A 20,867-nucleotide genomic window follows, 5' to 3' on the forward strand; every position below is an offset into this window, starting at 1 on the left:
TCCAACCCAAGTACAATCATGGCCATTAGCTCTTCAATGAAGGAAGAAAAAAATTGGAAAGACAAACTAATCTCATTCAGTTCAAAAAATCTAGAAAGAATCCAACATTCCCATGATGATACCATAGTAGTCAAAGCTGTGGTGTATAATTACGTGGTCAAAAGGATCTTGTTCGATAATGGAAGTTTGATCGACGTCATGCAATATACCACCATGAACAAAATAAGAATTAAGAAAAATCAGTTGCAATCAATCACCACAACTCTAGTAGGATTCGGGAATGAGCAGGTATCAGTGAAAAGCACTATCAAACTAGCAATCTCTTTAAGGACAAAACTAAAGACAATCACGTTAGCTATAAAGTTCATGTTTATAAATGTCCCATCTACTTACAACAGATATTAGGTTGATCTAGCCAATCTATTATATAACTCATAAGTTAGCTTCTTATCTAAAAGTAAAGTTTCGAACACCTCATGGGATTAAAAATGTTAAAAGAGACCAATCCAGTATGACAGTTTACGTCACAATAATGAAAGAGAGGCCTGGGAAACAGATTGGCAGTTTAGTCAAGACCAAGAATATTAAATAAAAAAGATAAGCAACAAAAACTGAGGGAAAGCCATAACGTAAGATCGACTTGATAAAAGTGCACTCTTAAGCCATATTGAGCTCTTAAGCTCCAATAAAATATATACTTTTTGTTTCATTTTTTAAACTTCTGAATAGATTTTGAAGATGACCAAGCTCTTAAGCTGACATAAATATTTACATGTCATTTGGATCGAACTAATACGTCGGCCAAAACAAAGATTGAAATGAGAAATACATACATACTGTTCAACCATATATTTGATTACTTATCAATAACATACTAATCGTCACATCAGGATTGTATTCACAGAAAATAGTTTGGACCTAACTGAATAGAAAGAAATAATTGACCAAAAGCCTAACCTAATGAAAACTAACTTGAATTGGCAGAAGACCTTGTATCTATATCGTTTTGGGATAACATCCCTGAAAAACATATACAAATCAAAACTAAACTTGAGCATAAAAAACAACCAATTCAACTTTTGAGAAATAATGCTAACCTTTTCACTTGGATACCATCCAATATGCTTGGAATCAATATTGATGTAACGGTCCACAGGTTGCATACCAACCATGACATGAAACCAATTTGACAAAAAAAAAGGACCTTTGCCTCGGAAAGACAAAAGGCTATTGAATAGGAGGTCAATAAATCATCATAGGTGGGCTTCATCAAGGAAGTTTGCTACCTTAAACGAATAGCCAATGTACCAACCATGACATAAAACCAATTCGACAAAAAAAGAGGAGTTTTGCCTCGAAAAGCCAAAAGGCTATTGAATAGGAGGTCAATAGATTATTATAGGTGGGCTTCATCAAGAAAGTTTGCTACCCTAAATGAATAGCCAATGTGGTCATGGTCAAAAAATATAGTAAAAAATAGAGGATATGTGTTAACTTTATCGACTTTAATAAAGTATACCTAAAAAATAATTTTTCTCTCCCTAGCATAAATCGACTAGTGGATGATAGTTTCGAGCATGGCCTCTTCAGCTTTATGATGCCTGCTTTGGCTATAATCAAATTAAAATGCTAAAGAAAGATAAAGAAAAAATGGCTTTCATCACCAAGAAGGGTCTTTACTATTACAAAATGATGCTCTTTGGCTTAAAAAATGTAAGGATGACCTATCAACAACTAGTTAACAAGGTCTTTAAAAATCAAATCAATCATAACATGAAAGTATATATGGACGATATGATAGTCAAAAGTAAGAGTTTGAGCATTTGAAAGACCTCGGGGAAACCTTTGACACCTTGAGAAAATATAACATAAGGTTTAACCCGAACAAATGTGCATTTGGAGTCACGTCGTTTAAATTCTTCAACTATATGATCAATAAAAAAAAGGTAAAGAGAAACCCAAAAAAGGTTTAAGTAATCTTGAATATAAAAGTACCAATCTCGATAAAAGAAACGTAAAGGCTAATTGAAAGAATAGCTGCTCTAAGCAAGTTCATGTCTAGGTCGACAGAATGATGTTTGCCATTTTTTAAAATTCTTAGAAACATTTTTATTTTAGGTGCACCCTTCAATGTCAGAAAGCATTTGATGAACTCAAAGAGTTTTTATCCTTTCTACCTATCTTTTTTAAGCTGATGTATGATGAGACCTTGTACTAGTAATCAGCTACCATAGACCAAGCCATTAACTTAGTCTTAGTCTGTGAAGAAGAAAAAAGGTAAAGATTGGTATACTTTGTAAGTAAGATATTGATGGAGTCAAAGATAAACTATAGCAAGATAGAAAAATTAGCCTATATGATTGTCACATTGGCCAGAAAACTAAAGTTGTATTTTCAAGCTCACACGATCCATGTATTGACAGATCAACCACTGAGGTAGGTCTTATAAAAGCTAAAACTGTTAAGAAGAATAATTAAGTAAAGAAAAAAATTCAGTGAATTCGACCTGCACATACTCTTCAAGTCGACCCTAAAATCTCAAATGTTGGCAGACTTCATTATAGAGCTCACATCAGCCCATCCTAATAAAAAGCCCGAGGAGAATGAGAAAGTTACAAGAAAAAAAAAAGTGAAGACTTTTTGTTGATGGATCAGCCACAAGTCAGAGAGGCAAAGTCGGTCTCATTTTAATCAGCTTGAAATGCCTACAGTATTAGTACACCTTAAAGTTTATATTCAAGGTATCCAACAATAAAATAGAATATGAAGCACTAATAGTTGATTTAAGATTAACAGCTGAGCTAAATGTTTAGTATACAATCATGTATAGTGATTCTCAATTATTGGTCAATCAATAAATGGTGAGTTCGGAGCCTAGAAAAAAAGAATCCAAATATATTTAGATAAAGCACTGGCCCTCATCGTCGATTTTTAAAAAGTCAAGGTAAAAAAATATTAAGGTTCAAAAACTCATTAGTAGCCTTCTTATCCAAACTAGCTTCATGAATAATGATAGAGAGTTCAAACCAAGTTCTGGTGAAAGAATTGATATAAAAAAACACTGAAAAAAATGGTAGGATAAATTGAGGAAAAAAAAACTTCAATGACCCCGACCAAGACATACCTAACTACGATAGGTTGCCCAAGGATAGGGTCTATGCTAAAGCATGATGAGAAAGGCTCATCGGTATGTAATGATCAATGAAAAACTATATAAAAGATCTTTTGGCCTACCTTATTTGAGACATGTGGATGACAAAATAGCAAACTACATTTTGAGGGAAATTCATAAAAGAATTTATGGAAACCACCTCAAACCTTGGCCGTTTGCCTACAAAGTACTCAGGCAGGGTTATTACTAGCTTACCATCAGAAATATGATAAATGCTAAAGGTTTGCCTACATACAACATCTTCTGTTGATTGAGCTCATCCTTATTATCAGCCCTTGGGCCTTCATACAATGGGAAATTAATGTTTTCAAACTATTCACCCCGATCACAAGCTAAAAAAGATTCGTCTTAGTAGTAGTAGACTACTTTATAAAGTGGCTTAAAATCGAGGCCCTAGCCATCATAAAAGAGGCCCAAGTCAAGAAATTTATGTAAAAAAACATAGTTTACAAGTTCAACTTACCTAAGTCCATAATAACGAATAATGGCAAACAATTCAAAATTTTGATATTCAAAGAATGGTGTTCAAACCTCCACATCAACCTAAGATTTATGTCGATTACCCACTCTCAATCAAATGAATAAGTCAAGGTCACAAATAAAACAATAATGGAAGTCCTGAAAAAAGATTGGATGAGGTAAAGAGAAAATAGGTCGATGAACTCCTAGAGGTATTATAGGCCCAAAGGATAACCATTAAGGTTTTTACAAAAAAAACTTTTCTCCACCTAACATTTGGAACAGAAGCCATGGTGCCCATCAAGATGGGTTTTCTAAACTTGAGAGTTGAACTAGGGTCAACAGAAAAAAATGAAGAGGCCCAAAAAGTCAACCTAGATCTAGTTGAAGAATAGAGAGACATGATCTTAACACGAATAACAATTTACCAGTATAAGGTATATGACTATTACAACAAAAAAGTTTGATGTAAAAGTATTAAGAAGGGTGACTTGGTACTTAAGAAAGTTGAAGCCTCAAACGTTTATGAACGAGGTGACAAGCTAGCTCTAACTTGAAAAAAACCATATGTGGTTAAAGAAGTCATCCATGATGCAACTTACAAATTATAAGAGATGAACAGTAATTACTTGCTAATGACATGAAATACGAACAATTTAAAAGTAATTATCAATAGCTCGAATTAAATCAAGCTCATACTTGTAATCCAAAAGTCAATAAAGTCATAATGATTATGTTCACTTGATGACAATCATGTCTATTGTCCAGTTCAAAAATAATGTTTTTGACTTGATATGTTTGACTCGAAACCTCAAGTCAAAACATGATAACATTTGTCTTAATCCTTAGACTCAAGAATAAACCAACCTAATGGAATCCAATCTAAAACTTTAGATGAATTCTAAGCTCACTTGAACTAAGCTAAAACTTGGAAATTTTCAATCAAATCAACTATTCTAAATTGCCTGAGCTAATTTCATAGTACTTAAGTCGCGAAATTATCTTGTAAGCTCAAACTTCAAAATTTTAAACTAAATAAAACTGAAACTTGAAACAAAACATTATAAAATTTTCATTTAATGATTAAGTCAATACAAAAAGAATCGTCAATGCAAGAAGTTGTATAGAGCAAATTTTTTTCAAGGTCATAACAAAAATTTGACCTAGTGATTTTTCTTGAGGTCATAACTAAAATTCGACCTTATACTTCAACAAAAATTTACAAAAGTTAATAAAAAAATTATAAACATCAGCAACAGTAATAGGGGCATCAGCATCCCCAACAACACAACATCAACTTGTCCTTTTTCAACTACACTCTCCCCAACCTTGATGCCTAAAGCTACCTCGAGTCGGTGTCCAGTGCTCTGTGTTCATCATATCCCTCTTTATCCTCTTTATTGGACTAATTTGAAGGATGCCTTGATATTATATTATCCAAGTCAATATCAGAGAGACTAATGTTAAGGTTAACAAATTTGAACTATACTTTATCTTTCATCAGCTCGAAAGCATCGAGCATATTCTCCCTATAAACCTTTACCTGAAGATTGAAGAATTCACTAAAGACTTTAAACTCCTTAATGGCTTTCTTTTTTAGCTTTTTTTTATTTTTTTCTCTCTAACCTTGAGTGCAGACCTCAGTCTAGCTATCTTAGCCTAAGTATCGTCAAGTTTCAGTTAAACTTGATCACTCATAGACTCTATTGAGGCTTTTTTGATATGGACGTTCTCTAGTCATCAGCTCATCGATCTTCTTTTTTTGCTCAACCTCTTTCTTGTGAGACGCACTGAGGTTGGACCTTACGCTGCTTAAGGCGTCTGAGCTTTTCTGGTGCTCCTTACTTAGGATAGCCATATCTTTGTCAACTTTGAGCAGGTAGGCCATAGCTAGATAGGTGTGGTAGAGAGCTTGACTAGTGTTATAGGCTAAAGTGGAAGCCTTTGATAAATTGCATAAGATAAACTCAAACTTAGCAAAATAAAAACCAAAAAGTAATGAAAGAGTTGAGCTAAAGTTAAACAATATTCACTGTTATGAGGGACCACGACCTTGCAGAACTTTCTAGCCACGTTAGAGTTTTCTGTTCGATCATCAGTCAAAATGTACTCTAAGCTTATACAGACCTTATTTAAGCTAGGCTTTAACACTTTGAACTTAAAAGAGGAGGCATCGATCTTTGACTTCTTCATAAAAGAGGGAGCTATTAAGGAGAACTCCCTATGAGTTATGGCCTTATGTTTTTTAGAAGCTGGAGAATGCTAAGCCAAAGAGCTCGGTGGCTTACCCACTAGCAGATTGATGGAAGGCCTTGAACTAAATTTTCTTGCTTTGGCTTAAGCTCATATTGGAAGAGAAAAAAGTTAAAATTCTTGTTGGAATACATTTCTGTAAAATTGAGCTAAAAGTTAGATAAAAAAATCAAAAAAAATAAAGATCCTACGAGGTTAGCTCACACCTACCTCAGTACTTCATCTCATTTATTACTTCGAAAAAAGTTAGCTCGTAGGCATCTATGATGAGCTCTCCCTATAGGTGTACTCCATTATATTATCTCGATCTGATAAGTCTAGAACAAAAATAGTAATAGACACATCTACAAAATTACCAAGCTCATTTATTATCTCTCAAGTCTTAACTCTGACCTCGACCTCAACCTTGATCTCATCATTTTTTTTTTAATTTTTGAAAGTAAAGAAAGAATGGCTTTCAATTTTTTATGAAGCTCAAGTAATCAGCAAACAGCTTTTTATTGGTGTTAGCTCAAAGACTTGGAATAAACCAAGAGGAGGGTGAATTAGTTTTGATAAAATTTTTAAAAACAATATTTAATAAAGCACAAGTTTAGCAAAATAAATTATCTAAGCAAATAAGTACAATAATTGAAAATAAACAAGAGATAGGGTTAGAGAATTTGACACCAAGATTTATAAAGGTTTGGTCTTTCTTTAGGCACCTGCGTCTTCTCCCTTAGCCTTTCTTGCCAAGGTGTTTAATCCACTATGTGTTGAAGATTACAACCAAGCTTCTCAAAGCTTTACAAACTCAACACTACACACTCTTAAGGGTTATCCTCCCCCTTAAGCTTACAAACTCATAATATAAAATTTTTGAAGTGTTTTGCAAACTCTAAAAACCTCTCAAATGTTAGGTGTTTGCTAATTTGAAGTACACAATAGTATAGACAAGTAAATAGAGAAAAATTGATATGAATTCTGCATTTTTCTGACTTGGAACATCTTTGAATGCTTGAGCAAATTGGTAGGTGAATAGCAATAAATTTTCTTAGCTCTTGTTACACTTGATCTGCATTGAAATGCTTTATTTATAGGTAGGAAAAAGTTGAGAGCCGTTGGATTGCATTTAATGCTTCAAACTTGTAAAAATTTAAGACAAAAATAGCCATTGGGAGTTTTTGGCCTTCAAGGGATCAATCCCTTCCTTTAGGGGATCGATTGGTTCATGCTTGAGAAGGCATGATTTTGAGCTTGAAAAGCCTTACCCGATTGATCAAGTAATCTACCTAATCGATCCATTCTTTAGGCGATCGATTCCTTATGTGAGGGATCAATCTTTTTTTTAGATTTTTAGACTTGGGGAGCATTTTGTTTGAGTAACCGATCGATCCCTTTAAAAGAGGGATCGATCTCTTACCTTAGGTGATCAATCCCCTAGGTGAAGGGATCGATCCCTTTTTTAAAAATTTGAACGATGAAAACTTTTTGTATAAAAAAGTGATCTATCCCTTGAATGAGGGGATCGATCTGGTCAGCTTGAAACCCCAACCAATCGATCTTTACAGGAAAGAGATTGATTGGTTTTTGTCAAAACTTAAAGAATTTCAATTCTAGAAGAAAACAAGATCGATCGCTTTTGCTAGGGGATCGATCTAGTAAGGAGGGGATCGATCCCTTCCCTTAGGGGATCAATCCCTTCCATCAAAACATGCACTAATCAGGTTTTCTTCCAAGAAATTGACTTGTTTTGGTTCTCAAATAGATTTTGGCAAGATAGAAGGGTGAAAAAATGTTCAATTTAAGCTTAGAAAAGATTGATTCAAGTTAGGCAAATTTTTGTTTTGTCAAATCAAAATTCTTAATCAATTCAAGGCCAATAATTGGGTCAAGTTGTAACATAGTACCACCTACTATCACTGAAGTACTTTTTTTAGAAAAAAATTCTCTAAATAGAGAGAGGTCGAGAAGAATATGTAAGTGCTGACAAAGAACTATAAAACCTACTATGTACCATATAAAGTTAAGGGTAAGTTTAGTGATAATTAAATTATAAGAATTAAAAATTAAAACAAATAAAGAATGAAGTGGGAACCTCAGACTGGCTATAAACAAATCCCAATATACCTAGAGTCAATGAGACTTCAGTTTATCAATGACCCGATATTAAAAGTTCAGTAGTAATATGCTATACCCCTCTCCAAAAAAGTGAAAGTTCATCACTAGAGCACAGATGTAATGAGCTGAACACATATTAAGGTAGTCCTCGAGATTAGCCCTATCTTTTAGTTCCCTCATCATGTTCTTAGGGATCATATCGATCGATATCACAATGAGTATATATGAGAACCTCAACCAGCTTATCTTACACCAAAATACTTTACCTTTCTCAATAAAGGTATCTTTTTTGTTCCATTCCTCATCGAAACCCTCATTGTCATCAAAATCCTCACAGTCAAAAAACTTTGACTCCTAAGTAAGAGTAAGATTATAGGATGAAGTAGTGGCTGAAAGCACCACAACCTTAGAGGAAGAGAGGGGAGAAAGAGACCCTTTCTCTCCTCAAGAGAAGAGATAATATCAACAAGAGTTGATCAAAAAGGAATAGAAAAGACAATGAGAGTATTTATGGTAAAAAAGTAGAAGAAAGAGAAAATTGGTGAGACTAGAGGTCAAAAGAGAAAACAAACGAAGATAAGAAAAGGTTAGCCATAAAAAACAAACTGACCTGAGAGATATAAAAAGAAGGTGGATTCTCTAAATCAAAGTCTATCTAAGCACATAGCTCTTCCGTGATCAAGACCCACTATTCGTTTGCCAAACATTCTTATCATTCCATTGTTACCCTTTTTTGGACATAAGGTTAAGCCAATAAGTGTCCTTCTGATAGTCTCAACCTTTAATAATTGGTGGGACTTGGTTGTCGTAGCCTTGCCCAAGCTAACCTTCTAGGTTCTACTTTAAAACTCTTAATTTTCTCAAAACTGAAACTATAAGACATGATGGAAAGAGAACGTATCAAGGAAAATTGAGACAATGAATGAAAAAAAGAGAATGGTAAGGTTGAAAAAAAATCTTTTGAAGTTAAAAGATTTAGATCGGATAGAGAGCAACAAAGCAGAAAGGTAAAAAAATAAAAGCCCCAATAACCTTTTATATGTCACACTTCAGATCAGATTAACAACCCAGATTGTATCATATGTCAAAATGACATTGAAAGAGGTTTTTTTGCCTTTTTCACTCTAAACTTTACCATTTGAACTACCTCTCTCCTTATTTAATGCAACCTCAATTGTTTAACCCAATCAAATCGACTAGACTAGACAATTCTCTAGGTTAGATAGGACAAACCATACGACTCTTCAGGTCAAATCAACCTAGTGAACTGATGATCGATTCACCATCAGAATTCAAAACAATGATTCAAATTCAAACTTTTAGAGAAAATGTTTAAATCCCATATTGACCAGACAAACTCCCATTTTAATATCGAATCATCCCTAATAAAATGATACTTTGGTAAGTATCAATCAGCCATGCACTCAAACTAAAACACATGTTTAATATCAGACTAACACCAGATCGACCCATGTCATAACACCTTAAGTTGTAGTAAAAGGCCAACTGTCCCTTGATGCTGACCTCCATGTCGACCTTGACTATAAGAGATTGAATTCCACATGGTTTTATTAACCTAGTTGACCTGTACAAAATTATCTAACTACACACCCAACAGTCTGATACTCAAACTACTTGGTGAAGAGATAAAATGTTAGGGGCATTTAGTGATCCAAAGGGTATGGTGATCTTTTTTCTCATTAAGAGTTCGAATAGCTAGGGGTAATTTAAACATTTATGTCAGCTTGACATGTCAGGTTAGCTTGACATGTCAGGTTAACTTGACACGCCTAATGTCACATCAACTCAGTCACGTCATTATTATCTTATATTGGTCCCCTGCCTCTCATTTATAAATATAGATATCCAAGCATTATCATCCCAAGTTTCATGTTGTCTTAAACCCTTACTTTTCTTTCATTTTGATCTCTTTCATTCTGATCTTTAACATGTGTGTCAGAGTACAAACGTAGGGAATACTCTCTGTTTTACATCTAACTATTTTTTTTCTGGTTTTTTGCTCTTACAAGAACACCCCCATATTAAAACTCGGCACAAATAACCTTCATAACAAGAAAAGCTTTGGTTGTCCTTAAACATGTTGAAGGTAAAAATGTAGAAGCCTTGCTTGAGGTATGTGACATTTTATTGGAAATCTATAATCACTATACCTGTTTATTTCTCTAATATACCATTTTTCAACCCCATTTTCATAGGGTTTGCTTGAGGCTCGTGAAAAGCTTCGACCATTGTTGTTGAAGTCTAGTGGTTTTTTGAAAGATCTATTGTTTTTAGACATTGCCCTTCACTATACTATTAGGACAACTATTGAAAAAGGTTATGAATAGCTAAATAATATTGGACTAGAGCTAAATCCTATCATATTCACCATATCCTATGTCCCATACATTTAATATTTCTATGTAGTGCTCTTTACTGGTTGGTATCTCTATCGCACGGCATGATGGCTAATCTTAGTTCCATCTATTAAGTGTATGAATTCCTAATTAGGTTTTTTGTGCATTTTGCAAAAAATCATGTATTTCATCACTCTCTTTTTAGAAAACCTTGCACTTTCATCAAATGTTTCTTCATGGACATATTTGATTATTTGGCTTGATGTGTTATACAGAATTTGTAATATTTATGTATTTTTATTTAATTAGACTTCATAAATAATTTAGTAAAATATTATTATATTCTTTTATAAACAAAATGAAGTATTTTGTTTATTTATTTTTTTTATATATATTTTAATATTCATGTAATTACTTTAAAAATAAATTTTAAAAAAATAAAATAAAATGAAAAAACTATAAATAAAATGTAATTAAATATGATTAAAAAATAAATATTATAGACAAAAATAATAATTATTACCAACGAAATTTTAATTATTACCGATAAAATTTTTTGCAAATTTGTCAATTAATTTTGAAAAAAAATTATTAAAATAATATATCGATGGTTTACTAACAAAATTTAGTGATGAATTACCTACGAATTCGAATCCGAAGTGAAGAAAACTAAGAAAGGTTTAAAGGTAGACTTGCTCATGAGTCGGGAGGTCCATCCAAACCCGAAAGCCTGTCCAAAATTTTGAAAGGCTTTGACATAAATATTAAGTTAGTTAAATGGGCCTAAACAAATAAATAAGACCTGATAAAAAAAAAAAGATTGGCTTGGGTTTCATCATTTAAGCCCAGCTTGAAAATTAAAAAATATTTTTTATCATAATGTGACAAAGCCCATCTGCTTTATTTTTTATAATGGATAATGCCCATTTATTTTATTACTTATAATATGATAAAACTCATTTTTTATATAAAATAATGATTTAATTTTAAATTATATTCAACAAAATTAAATTAGATTCAAATCTAAATAACTTATAAATTTAATTAAAATTAATTAAATTAATAATTTACAAAAAAAATAAAAAAAAACTTTTTTTCACAATTTTAAATATCAATATTTTAGATAAGCATAGACTTTATTATTACATATAAGAAAATTTTGAATAAAAAATAAGATCCAAAAAATCGAATCAAATTAAATTTAAACCTATTTAAAATGCTATAATATTATATCAAATTTAGCTCAAATCTAATTCAACCTAACCCACGAGCAGATCTAATTAAAAAGGAAAGTACGACATAAAAGATGGTGGACGATGGCTTTAACTGTAGCGATAAACTTTTTCCATGCTTGGTTCGGGCTAAGGATCAGGGATGAGGTAGTAAAAAAGGAAGAAAAAGAAAAAAAAATGCATTTACATGCTGCTTAAAGAAAGTCATGTTGGTAGTTCATGTGAAAAAAAAAAATTATCACCTTAGCAACTTAATTATGATTTTGTAATTTGATTGGTGTGTTGCCTGCACTTCGTTGCAAATATTTTATTTGTAAGATAACTTAAAGATATAATATATTTAATATTATATTATAAGATACATGATTATTTAATAAAATTTGTTTAAGTAGATAGTTTATTTATTTGAAATGTAAGATGATTTTTATTTTTTATTTATTTGACAATTAAAATAATTTTTATTTTTATGTTTTTTCAATAAATTAAATAAATATATTTAAAATAATTATTAGTTATTTAAGTTTCTATTATATTTCAAATCTAATATTGATCTGATTTATAATTAAAAAATTAAAAAAATCTGAAAAGATAAATATTTTAAATTTTAAAAAAGAGAAGAATCAAATTATAGATTAATCATGAAATAAAAATTTCAAACTTTAAAATCTCAAAAAGATATTTTTATGTTATAAATTTTCACATATTTTTTTAAACTTCTTTAAAATTTGAAATCATAATATCGTTTATTATTTTTTTTAAATTTGAAATATATTTATTAATTTAAATTAACTAAAATTTATTTTAAAATTCACTCTTTTTAAAGTATATAAAAAATATAATAAAAAATCCTGTACATTGCACAGATTAAAAAAGCTAATTTTAGTTAATATAACATAAAACCTAAGTTATATAATAACACATATAAAGTTATAATTAAGTCAAACAAAAAAATAAATTTAGATATTAGTTACAAAAAACTTAGATTAGCATTTTCTCTTTGTCATCAAATTTTTAGATTTTAACTTTTTTTAGTGCATTCATTTCTAATAAGAAAAATTCAAGATTAAAAAAATCATTAGAATTACACAAATATATTTAAAAAAAATTGACATTAGAAGTAGTTGAAAAAAATAAAATATCTATTAAACGCGCATTAACGACAAAGTCCACAATTACATTGAACTGTCACCTGCCAAAGAAAATAAATAATCATATTAGATTTAATGCCAACTAGAGGTGTGCATGTGACGGATGAGGCCCCCCATTAATTTTTTGAAGATTTTGCTCTAGGCTCTCTATTAGAGGTGTTCAAGTAAAAAAAAAAAAAATTACTTTTTTCTTTAAGAAAAAATGTTGCTTCTTTCTTGAACAACAAGATAAAATAACAAACAATTAGAATACAACACTTTAACTAAATTAAAATCTAAGCAAAAGATTTCTATACCAAACCATTAAAATGTACAATACAAGATTCAAATTCAACTGGAGCAATCTAAAAATAGTAATTATAATGGTTTCATTATCTTAAACTATAGCTTTATACCGTATGCGCTCAGTCAATTACTGGGGCTTTAAATGACACTTGGGTTCACAGAAACAAACGCAAGCAGCTCTTCATTGCGTTCAAAGAAAGCCATTTCAGCTTCAGTCAAGCTCAGCCATGCTTCTATTCCCTCACTGTCGCTTGAGTCCATCAATATAAAATAATTTGGTGGCGTGACACCGCCGAGGCTCACCCATCTGGGCTTTCCCCATCCAAAATCAGTTCCATATGGCTGGAATCTGCACCAACTGGTGCAGCAATAGTAGTCAACATTTTCTCTTTCGTACAACTTCTCATATGTTTTGGAATCCTCAAGGATTGAAGAAATTGTAAAGCTTCCTGCAGAATTTTCACAGAATTCTCTAATTCCATTCCTTAATTGTTGAACCAAGCCCTGCAATTCGGTTTCACAATCTGGCGTCTGTGCAATAAACCCATATACAAGATTCCCAATACAGTTTTCAGGCAGGGGAGGCTTCATCCTTTTACGCAAGTTCACAGCTTGAGCCAACACAGATGGCTTTGTGAATCCACCACGATTTGATGTTGATGCAGCCATTGCACATTTCCAAATAAGTGCTGTCACAGCTTCAACACGAGTAGGCTGTGGCACGTCTGTACTAGCAGCTTGAGCCTTGAGCGTCAAAATCTTTGAAGCATCGAATACTAATCTCCTCGTTGCAAACTTTTGTCCCTTGAATTCCATTTCCAACACTTTTGACGGTAAATCCATATGTGGGAACAACGATGAAGCAGTTACAAGCTCCGAACGGACCACTTCGCTAGAGCCCTGAGCCATGGCGGCCCAACTCTCTATGAAAATGCTCAAGGTGGATAAATCAGCGATCTTGTGTGAAATGTTTACGCCAATTGCCATGCCCCCACACTGAAAGAAGTTGACCTTAACAAGCAATATGCGTCCCGTTGCTGCTTCTGGGGATTCCAAACGCATAGGCAGAAGTTTCTTCAGCAACTCGCCATCCGGTTGCTTGAAAATGTCCTGGAGAAGGCAGTTAACTCGAGCTTCGATGAAGTCAACCCCTTCATCATTACATTCAATCCAGCTACTTCTCATCCTCCCTGCAAAAGGGTAGAAGCGACCTAGAGTTTTGGATAAGGATTTCTTGAGTCGCTGGGATATTTCTTTAGCCTTGTAAAAATCAGCAGCAGCAGCATCAGTATCGTTAAGATACCAAAAAATTACCGGTATGTAAATTGTAGGAGCAATCTGCTCAAGAAGTGACAGCTTGAAAATTTTCTGGTTAAGGGGAGTTGGTGAAGAAGGTTTAATGGTTTCTTCATGGATGGTTTCAACTATGAATTCCATAGCCATCTTTGCTCGTGCTTATTCAGTCATTCACATGGATATTTGTACCTGATGATAAGATTTATACAGCCAGTAGCCCATGGAAAACGAATACACTAATCATATTCTACAAATTATGATTTTTTTTTCTTTCTTTTATTTAGGACACTATCCATTTGTATATTTTCAAGTTGCACAAAGGATGTCAGCTTGACAGCAGAAATTGCTAAACGACCACAGATTACAATTACATTGATGGGAAAGCAAGAAAAAGATTTAGTACAACGTCAATTACCATGGAAGCTTGATTTATGCATTACATTATAAAATGATTTTTTTTTTTTAGCTATTCAAAATGTCTTTATGCTTTAGGTCCATTTTGATTCGATGGCCAGAATGGAATCTAAACAAAAAAGTACCTCCAAATGCATCGCTGGGTGCATTTGGATGTACCCAGCTTCCAACTCATTATCCTTTCAGTTTTCAATTGGAGATGGAGGGACCCGATGATCCATTGCATTCTAAAGCGGTGGATTCTAAAGCAGTCCATTATTCTACTTAGAAAAGTCAATTAGTTTAGCGTAAAATTAAAAAATAAGAAAATTTCGATTATGATAATTAATTATCTTTGATGAGATAATTGATTGTTAATCTAATTTTATTGTATTTATATTTTTGCTTGGTGTAAACGAATCGAATACGAGCAAATAAATATATATTTTTGCTTGTTCGTTTATTTTTAGAAATATTTATATTTAATTTATGTTCTATTCATATTTTTTAAAAAATTATTTTATTTGATTATATTTATTCATTTAAATAATAAATTTTTAATTTTTTTTAATTAAATTAAACGAATGCATTTTTGAATGTTAAACAAATATATTCATATATATATATAAATATAATTACATTCATAAATAATAAATAAATCATAATCAAATAAATTTAAATAAATAAACCATTAACGAACATAAATAAACATAAATAAATATAAATAAATCTTAAAATAATATTAAGATAAAAGATAAAATTATAATTTTATTAATATTATTATAAATAAATAATAAATGAATAATAAATAATCGAGTTTTAAATAAATTATGAATTAATTTATTCTTAAATATGAATGAACAAAGATAAATATTTATGTTAGATTTATTTAATAAATGAAAATATAAATAATACTTAAAATTATTTGTTAAATTTTATAAATAAATATAAATGAATAAAAATTATACATATTCCTGAATGAATCATTAAAAACTCTGTTTGCTTATACCTTAAGAATAATGTAGCAAGTTGCCGATGCCCAAAGATGCCAAAAAACGAATGCAGGAAGCATAGTGGTCAAACGGAGCAGTTGCGTTTGACTTGTTAAACCACAAGCCCGTCAGCTGTCAATTGGCCTTGCGAAGCCAAACAAACAACACAGTACAACATGAAAGTAGGGTTAAGCAATCAATTTAAGACCCAAGTAACTACTTGATAATCCTTTTTAACCTTTTTTTTTTCCTCTGAAGAGTGATATAATGCTGCTAACTTAGTTCCTCCACACAAAATTAACGTGCAATTTAACATCTAATCTATCACTTTTTATTATTTGATATTTATAAAAAATTCATAATTAAATATTTGAAATTAATTTTCATCAAATATTTTACTTCATAAGTTAATTTTGTTAATAATAAATTGATATGATAAAAATAATAATAATATCATAACACATATTAATTATCTTTTAGATCAATTGACATATTATTAAAGTTAATATTTATTTTTTGGATAAGTTGATATATCATCAAAATTAACTTTTGAAAGTTACGAATTCAAAAAAATTTAAATGCGTAATATTTTTTTTAACTAGATATAAAATAAAGTAACAAAAATTTAAAGATATATTAAAAACTTCAAAAATAATATCATAACATGTGACACCTTTTTATTGATAGAATTTGCTATGTTAGTGTTTCGTCTATCGGTATCATTCAATGATGAAAAATAATTGTCGAAAATAAAATTTAAATACCTAATCACGAATTTTTTCTATAAATATCAAATCATTAAAAGTAATATAATTTAAGAGTCAAATTACATATTAACCCTTTTTTTAACTAAGCTTAACACGATGTTGACTACCAGCCTGACCTTTTTTTCCTATTTTCCTCCACCATTGAATGAGTGTTTATGGATATGTAATTTGATGCTAACCAAGATGAATACTTTAACAAAAATGTTTATTAAGTTTCACTAACGGCTGGCACCTACATACAGCAATCTCGGATTCCTTTTTGGTAGTAGACAAGGCTGGTACTTCCGTCCCAGGAGGAAATCTGATACTGCTCAAATCTCTCTATCTCTTACCAGATGAGCCATTATTGGTGTTTGCTTTGTGGGCAATGAGCACAGCTTTACTGCCATAAGCTTTCTTTTCAGCAAGTTCTTCCAAGCGTTTCCATGTAGTTTCGCGTCTCGCTTCAATCTCATCTTCCTTCGATTCATCTTCCTGAAACTTAAGCAAGCATTCATTGAACAGCTCTGGATCAAGATCATAGAAGATTTTGCGGACATTTAGAGTCAAGCTTTGTACAGCCTGATTCCAGTGATTTCTAGCATTTTTCTCCAAGGCAGGTAAAATAATGGGCAGTACAACCTTGCGGTTTTGAACAATTAAGTTCTCAATGTGATCATTGTTCCACAAAAACAAAGCTCGCTCAGCTACCTGAGAAGCAAAAGTAGAAAAAATCAACAGTTGCATAATGACGTTCAGGGATCAAGGAAAAATTCATCAGTTCCATGAAGGTCACAATGGATAGAACCTATCATCTCGCAAGGTAATATCACCCCAAAATATATAAATAAAAAAAAAAGATTTCAAAATCTTCATAGCGAACAAAATTCTGGATGCAGAAATATTATAAAATAAAGTTGTTCAAAGCTTTGAGTTCAGCCGTATAGAGGAAAAACCAATGGCAGGTGATATAGTCTCAATATATTACAGATCGCATTATCCATAATATCTGTTATAAAACAAGCCAAAAACAGCATCAATTGAATTGCATATTCAAGAAAGCTCAGCTTGAGGAGGGATGGAAAACATAAGAGTCTCCTTTGGTCAAAAGCCATGATTAACTAAAGAGCTGAGATAATAAAAGAAAAAAAGAAGTAAGAAAAGGTCCCATGTATGTAACCATAATAAGATACGCAGTAGCTCCATTGCTGCACCCTCACTTTATTGCAGCAACAAACATTAAAATAAGAGTAGGACCAACAATTATGCCTAAATACAAAACAATTTTCAATCAACGGAAGAAAAAGGTGCTTTAGTTATAAATATTTTACCTACCTGAGCAATTTCAACTTGCCAATATAACCATTAAACACTAAAGCACTCAAAAAAAAAAAAAAAAAAAAAAAAAACAGATAAGATTTTGCTTTCAAAACCATTTTAAAGTCCATAAAACTTGTAATAGTGTTGCGAAAACCACACTACAATTCCTTTTCATACCCCTACACTTATTCGATAATTGCATTAGGGGAACCTCATGAAAATACAATTGAAAATAGCATTTCATAGAGCCTTGAGATTAGCTAATTCCAAATTTCTAGGAATCACTAAACCATTTCTGAGTCTACAATCAGGTACCCTGTCTAAACAGTATATTTCCACAATACAAACTTAACACCAATGAGAATGAAACTAAATGTACAAAATGGAATCAATATTTAATAAGCTCAACTTTGTGACCTACTTTGTGCTGCTCTAACATCAATAGACAAATTCAAACCAACCATTAGAGATCCATCACACAATGAATCACCCATATTATCCCTTAAAATTCACTTATCTTTGCATTACACATTTTAGGAAAAAATGAGAGCATTTCAAGCAAATGGTCAAGAACCCAAGTTGGTCAATATTAAAAATATAGTAGGCAATAGACTTGAATTTGAATCAAAAACAGCTTTCCATGGTACAGATTCATGAGTTCAAATAATCCTATAAAATCTGCAATATGTGAGGACAGAAACAACAGACATTGATGAGTGAGGGGGGGGGGGGGGGGGGATTAAATGCAGTGGCAGTATGGATTAAAAACAATAAGAAAAAGGTCTAATGAATGCCACAAAAATAAATCCAAAATGAATCCACATTATGGGATGTATGATGCATTCAATATTAAGTAAAGACAATGAGTTCTCCAAGTCGAAGATATGAAATAAACAAGTTTAAATTATCATCCTTGTCAAATTAAAAGACATTTAAAAAAGAAGCCTTTTGCACCTAAACAGAATAAGAAACTAAAGGCAAAGCAGAACACAACTTTCCAAAACTTCTCACCTGAAAGTGCAAACTGTTCAAACAACGAGCAATTTGGCGAAATAAAGGCACCATGCAGCGCTGGAATTCTGGTGGCTGAGTTGCCTCTAAAACTTCCTCCAATTCATTTAGGAACATGACTTCCTTTGAACTATTTGTGATGGGCCAGTACTTTAATAACCCCCTAATGACAGTATCAGCAAGCTTGCAGTCTTTCTCCACAAACTGCGTAATGCAGTAAGATAACTGCTGATGATACATTGCCAAGCATTTCGGTTTATGCAATGGGATTAGTGCCCGAACAAGGAACACTTTATGTTCTTCTTTCAGTGGCAGAGCAAACCCATTAATTATGCTGCCCAAAATTTCTAGAAGTTCAGCAATCCCATTATTTTTCTCAGTCTCAAAAATAAAATGGAAAAAAATGTTGTTTATAGCTTTCCTAATGAATGGTCGATGCACCATAAATTTGCCATAGGTGCGATGAAGAATTGTTTTCAAATATTCCCTTTCTCTAGGATCTTCAGAATCAAATAAGTCAAGCAATTTGATTATGAAGGATTGATCAACATATCTTTTGGCCAATTTTGCATCAGTCTCAGGTGAGGCTACAAACCTCAAAAGAAACTCATATACAATTTGCAAGTGTGGCCAAGCAGGATCCATTGAAGGTTCCTCTTCATCCAAATCAAGGCCCTCTACAACATTATTCTCACGTGGTTGGGAAGTAAGGCTCCTAAACAAGTTTGCAGATACCATTTTAACAACTTCTTGCAGAACAGCATCGGCAAATCTCCCATTTGCAGAAGTCACATACTCCACAAGCTCTAACAACGTCTGTCGCTTGATCTCCTTTTCTTTAAGGTTCTTGGTGGGGTCATTGAAATCAAATACGACACAACACAAGTTAAGCTTTTTTATGAATAAGTTCTGCTTCTCTGAAGCTGGAACATCCTTGAAAGCAGGCAATGCTTCATATGAAGATAACACATGGTTCCCATTGGGCTTCAAATTTGCTCCTTTACATCCAACATCTGCCGTAGAATTAGGTGCTGGAAAAGATGAGAAACTTAAATTTCTTGGCTTGCCGGTTCCTAAATCACTGCTCCTCGCACCACCAGAAACATTAGAATAAGTCGCATGGTTTCCACCATTTTCACGACTATCAGATGTCCTCGATGACTTGCGGGGAAGCTTACTTAGAATCTGTTTGAGCATGATTCACCCTCCTTAATACCACAATGCTGATTTCCACAAATATACTAGGAAGAGTCAACTGCTAATCACTAATCAGAATTCATCAACTACCAAAACCCACATTCTATATCACCTATAGAGAAAATTCAAAATCATAAGACTCAGCTCAAACTAACTTGCTATAAAAACCAAAAATTTGTGCCCACAGGGAAACCAAAATTCGCTACCATAAGAAAAACCAAAAATAAACTGCTAAAACAAAAGAACTAGCCAAAATTCCAGATTTTTCTAATCTCAAGCATCCAAAACAGAAACCCTTTTTTAGCTTCAAGCCCCTTGTCTGAAATCAGGCCAACCCTTTTCTCTACAACAGTACCCAATTGCAAAAATTCAAACTTTCAGGCTTAAAAAGCAAAACCCAGAAGTACAAACTCACTCAAAACAAAAGATCAGCACCAGCTTCTCTGTTCTTCTACCAAGGAAAGTAGAAAAAAAAAAATCCAGCAAATTTCAGCACCAGATTCGAATTCATCCACAAGATGAATTGAAACAATCATGTATTAAAAGAAAAAGAAAGAAAGAACACATGCAAGAAAACACTGTTAAAATTTGAGAATTAAAATAAAAGGAGAGAAGGGGAGGCTGCTGCAACTACTTACAGAGAAAAGAATTACAAAATATTTCAATCTTGGTTTGCTCGTTGTTCTTTGTTGACTATATACTTTTTTCTTTATTAATTTTCTCGTGATTTCAGTTATTCTTTCTCGATAACTAGTCCATCTATCTCTGAATTTTTCAATTTTCTACTCTTTTCCTGGGACTTCTTTCGTACTCAAAAAGTTAAATCGAAAACAGAAACCTGAAAATCCAAAACCAGTGTCTGCTAACGACGTCGTTCTCGATAGAAATTTTATTTTTTTCTTGTAT

General features: G+C 32.2%; 1 protein-coding gene and 1 pseudogene across 5 annotated transcripts in view; both read right to left on the bottom strand.

Moving 5' to 3' along the window:
* LOC111287584 (serine/threonine protein phosphatase 2A 57 kDa regulatory subunit B' theta isoform-like) overlaps positions 1-20,789 on the bottom strand; it is a 31,614-nt gene extending 10,825 nt beyond the window's left edge. Inside the window, exons 1-3 of one of the 5 annotated variants that reach the window (XM_022878226.2) lie at positions 20,600-20,789; positions 18,765-20,412; positions 17,076-17,144 (exon numbers count right to left, since the gene is read on the bottom strand). In XM_022878226.2, coding sequence (XP_022733961.2) covers positions 17,076-17,144; positions 18,765-19,961 — 1,266 coding nt within the window. In that variant the 5' untranslated portion in view covers positions 19,962-20,412; positions 20,600-20,789. Of the gene's footprint in view, positions 1-16,442; positions 17,145-18,764; positions 20,413-20,599 lie in introns of those variants that run through there. The other 4 variants (XM_022878225.2, XM_089759962.1, XM_089759961.1 and 1 more) reach the window with 4 other exon arrangements.
* Positions 13,012-14,811, bottom strand: LOC149519345 (akuammiline synthase 1 pseudogene; annotated as a pseudogene).
* Positions 20,790-20,867: the final 78 nt, after the last annotated feature.

This window comes from Durio zibethinus, chromosome 4 (assembly GCF_047325235.1).
Source record: "Durio zibethinus cultivar Kanyao isolate XHJ-2024 chromosome 4, ASM4732523v1, whole genome shotgun sequence".
Taxonomy (NCBI): domain Eukaryota; kingdom Viridiplantae; phylum Streptophyta; class Magnoliopsida; order Malvales; family Malvaceae; genus Durio; species Durio zibethinus.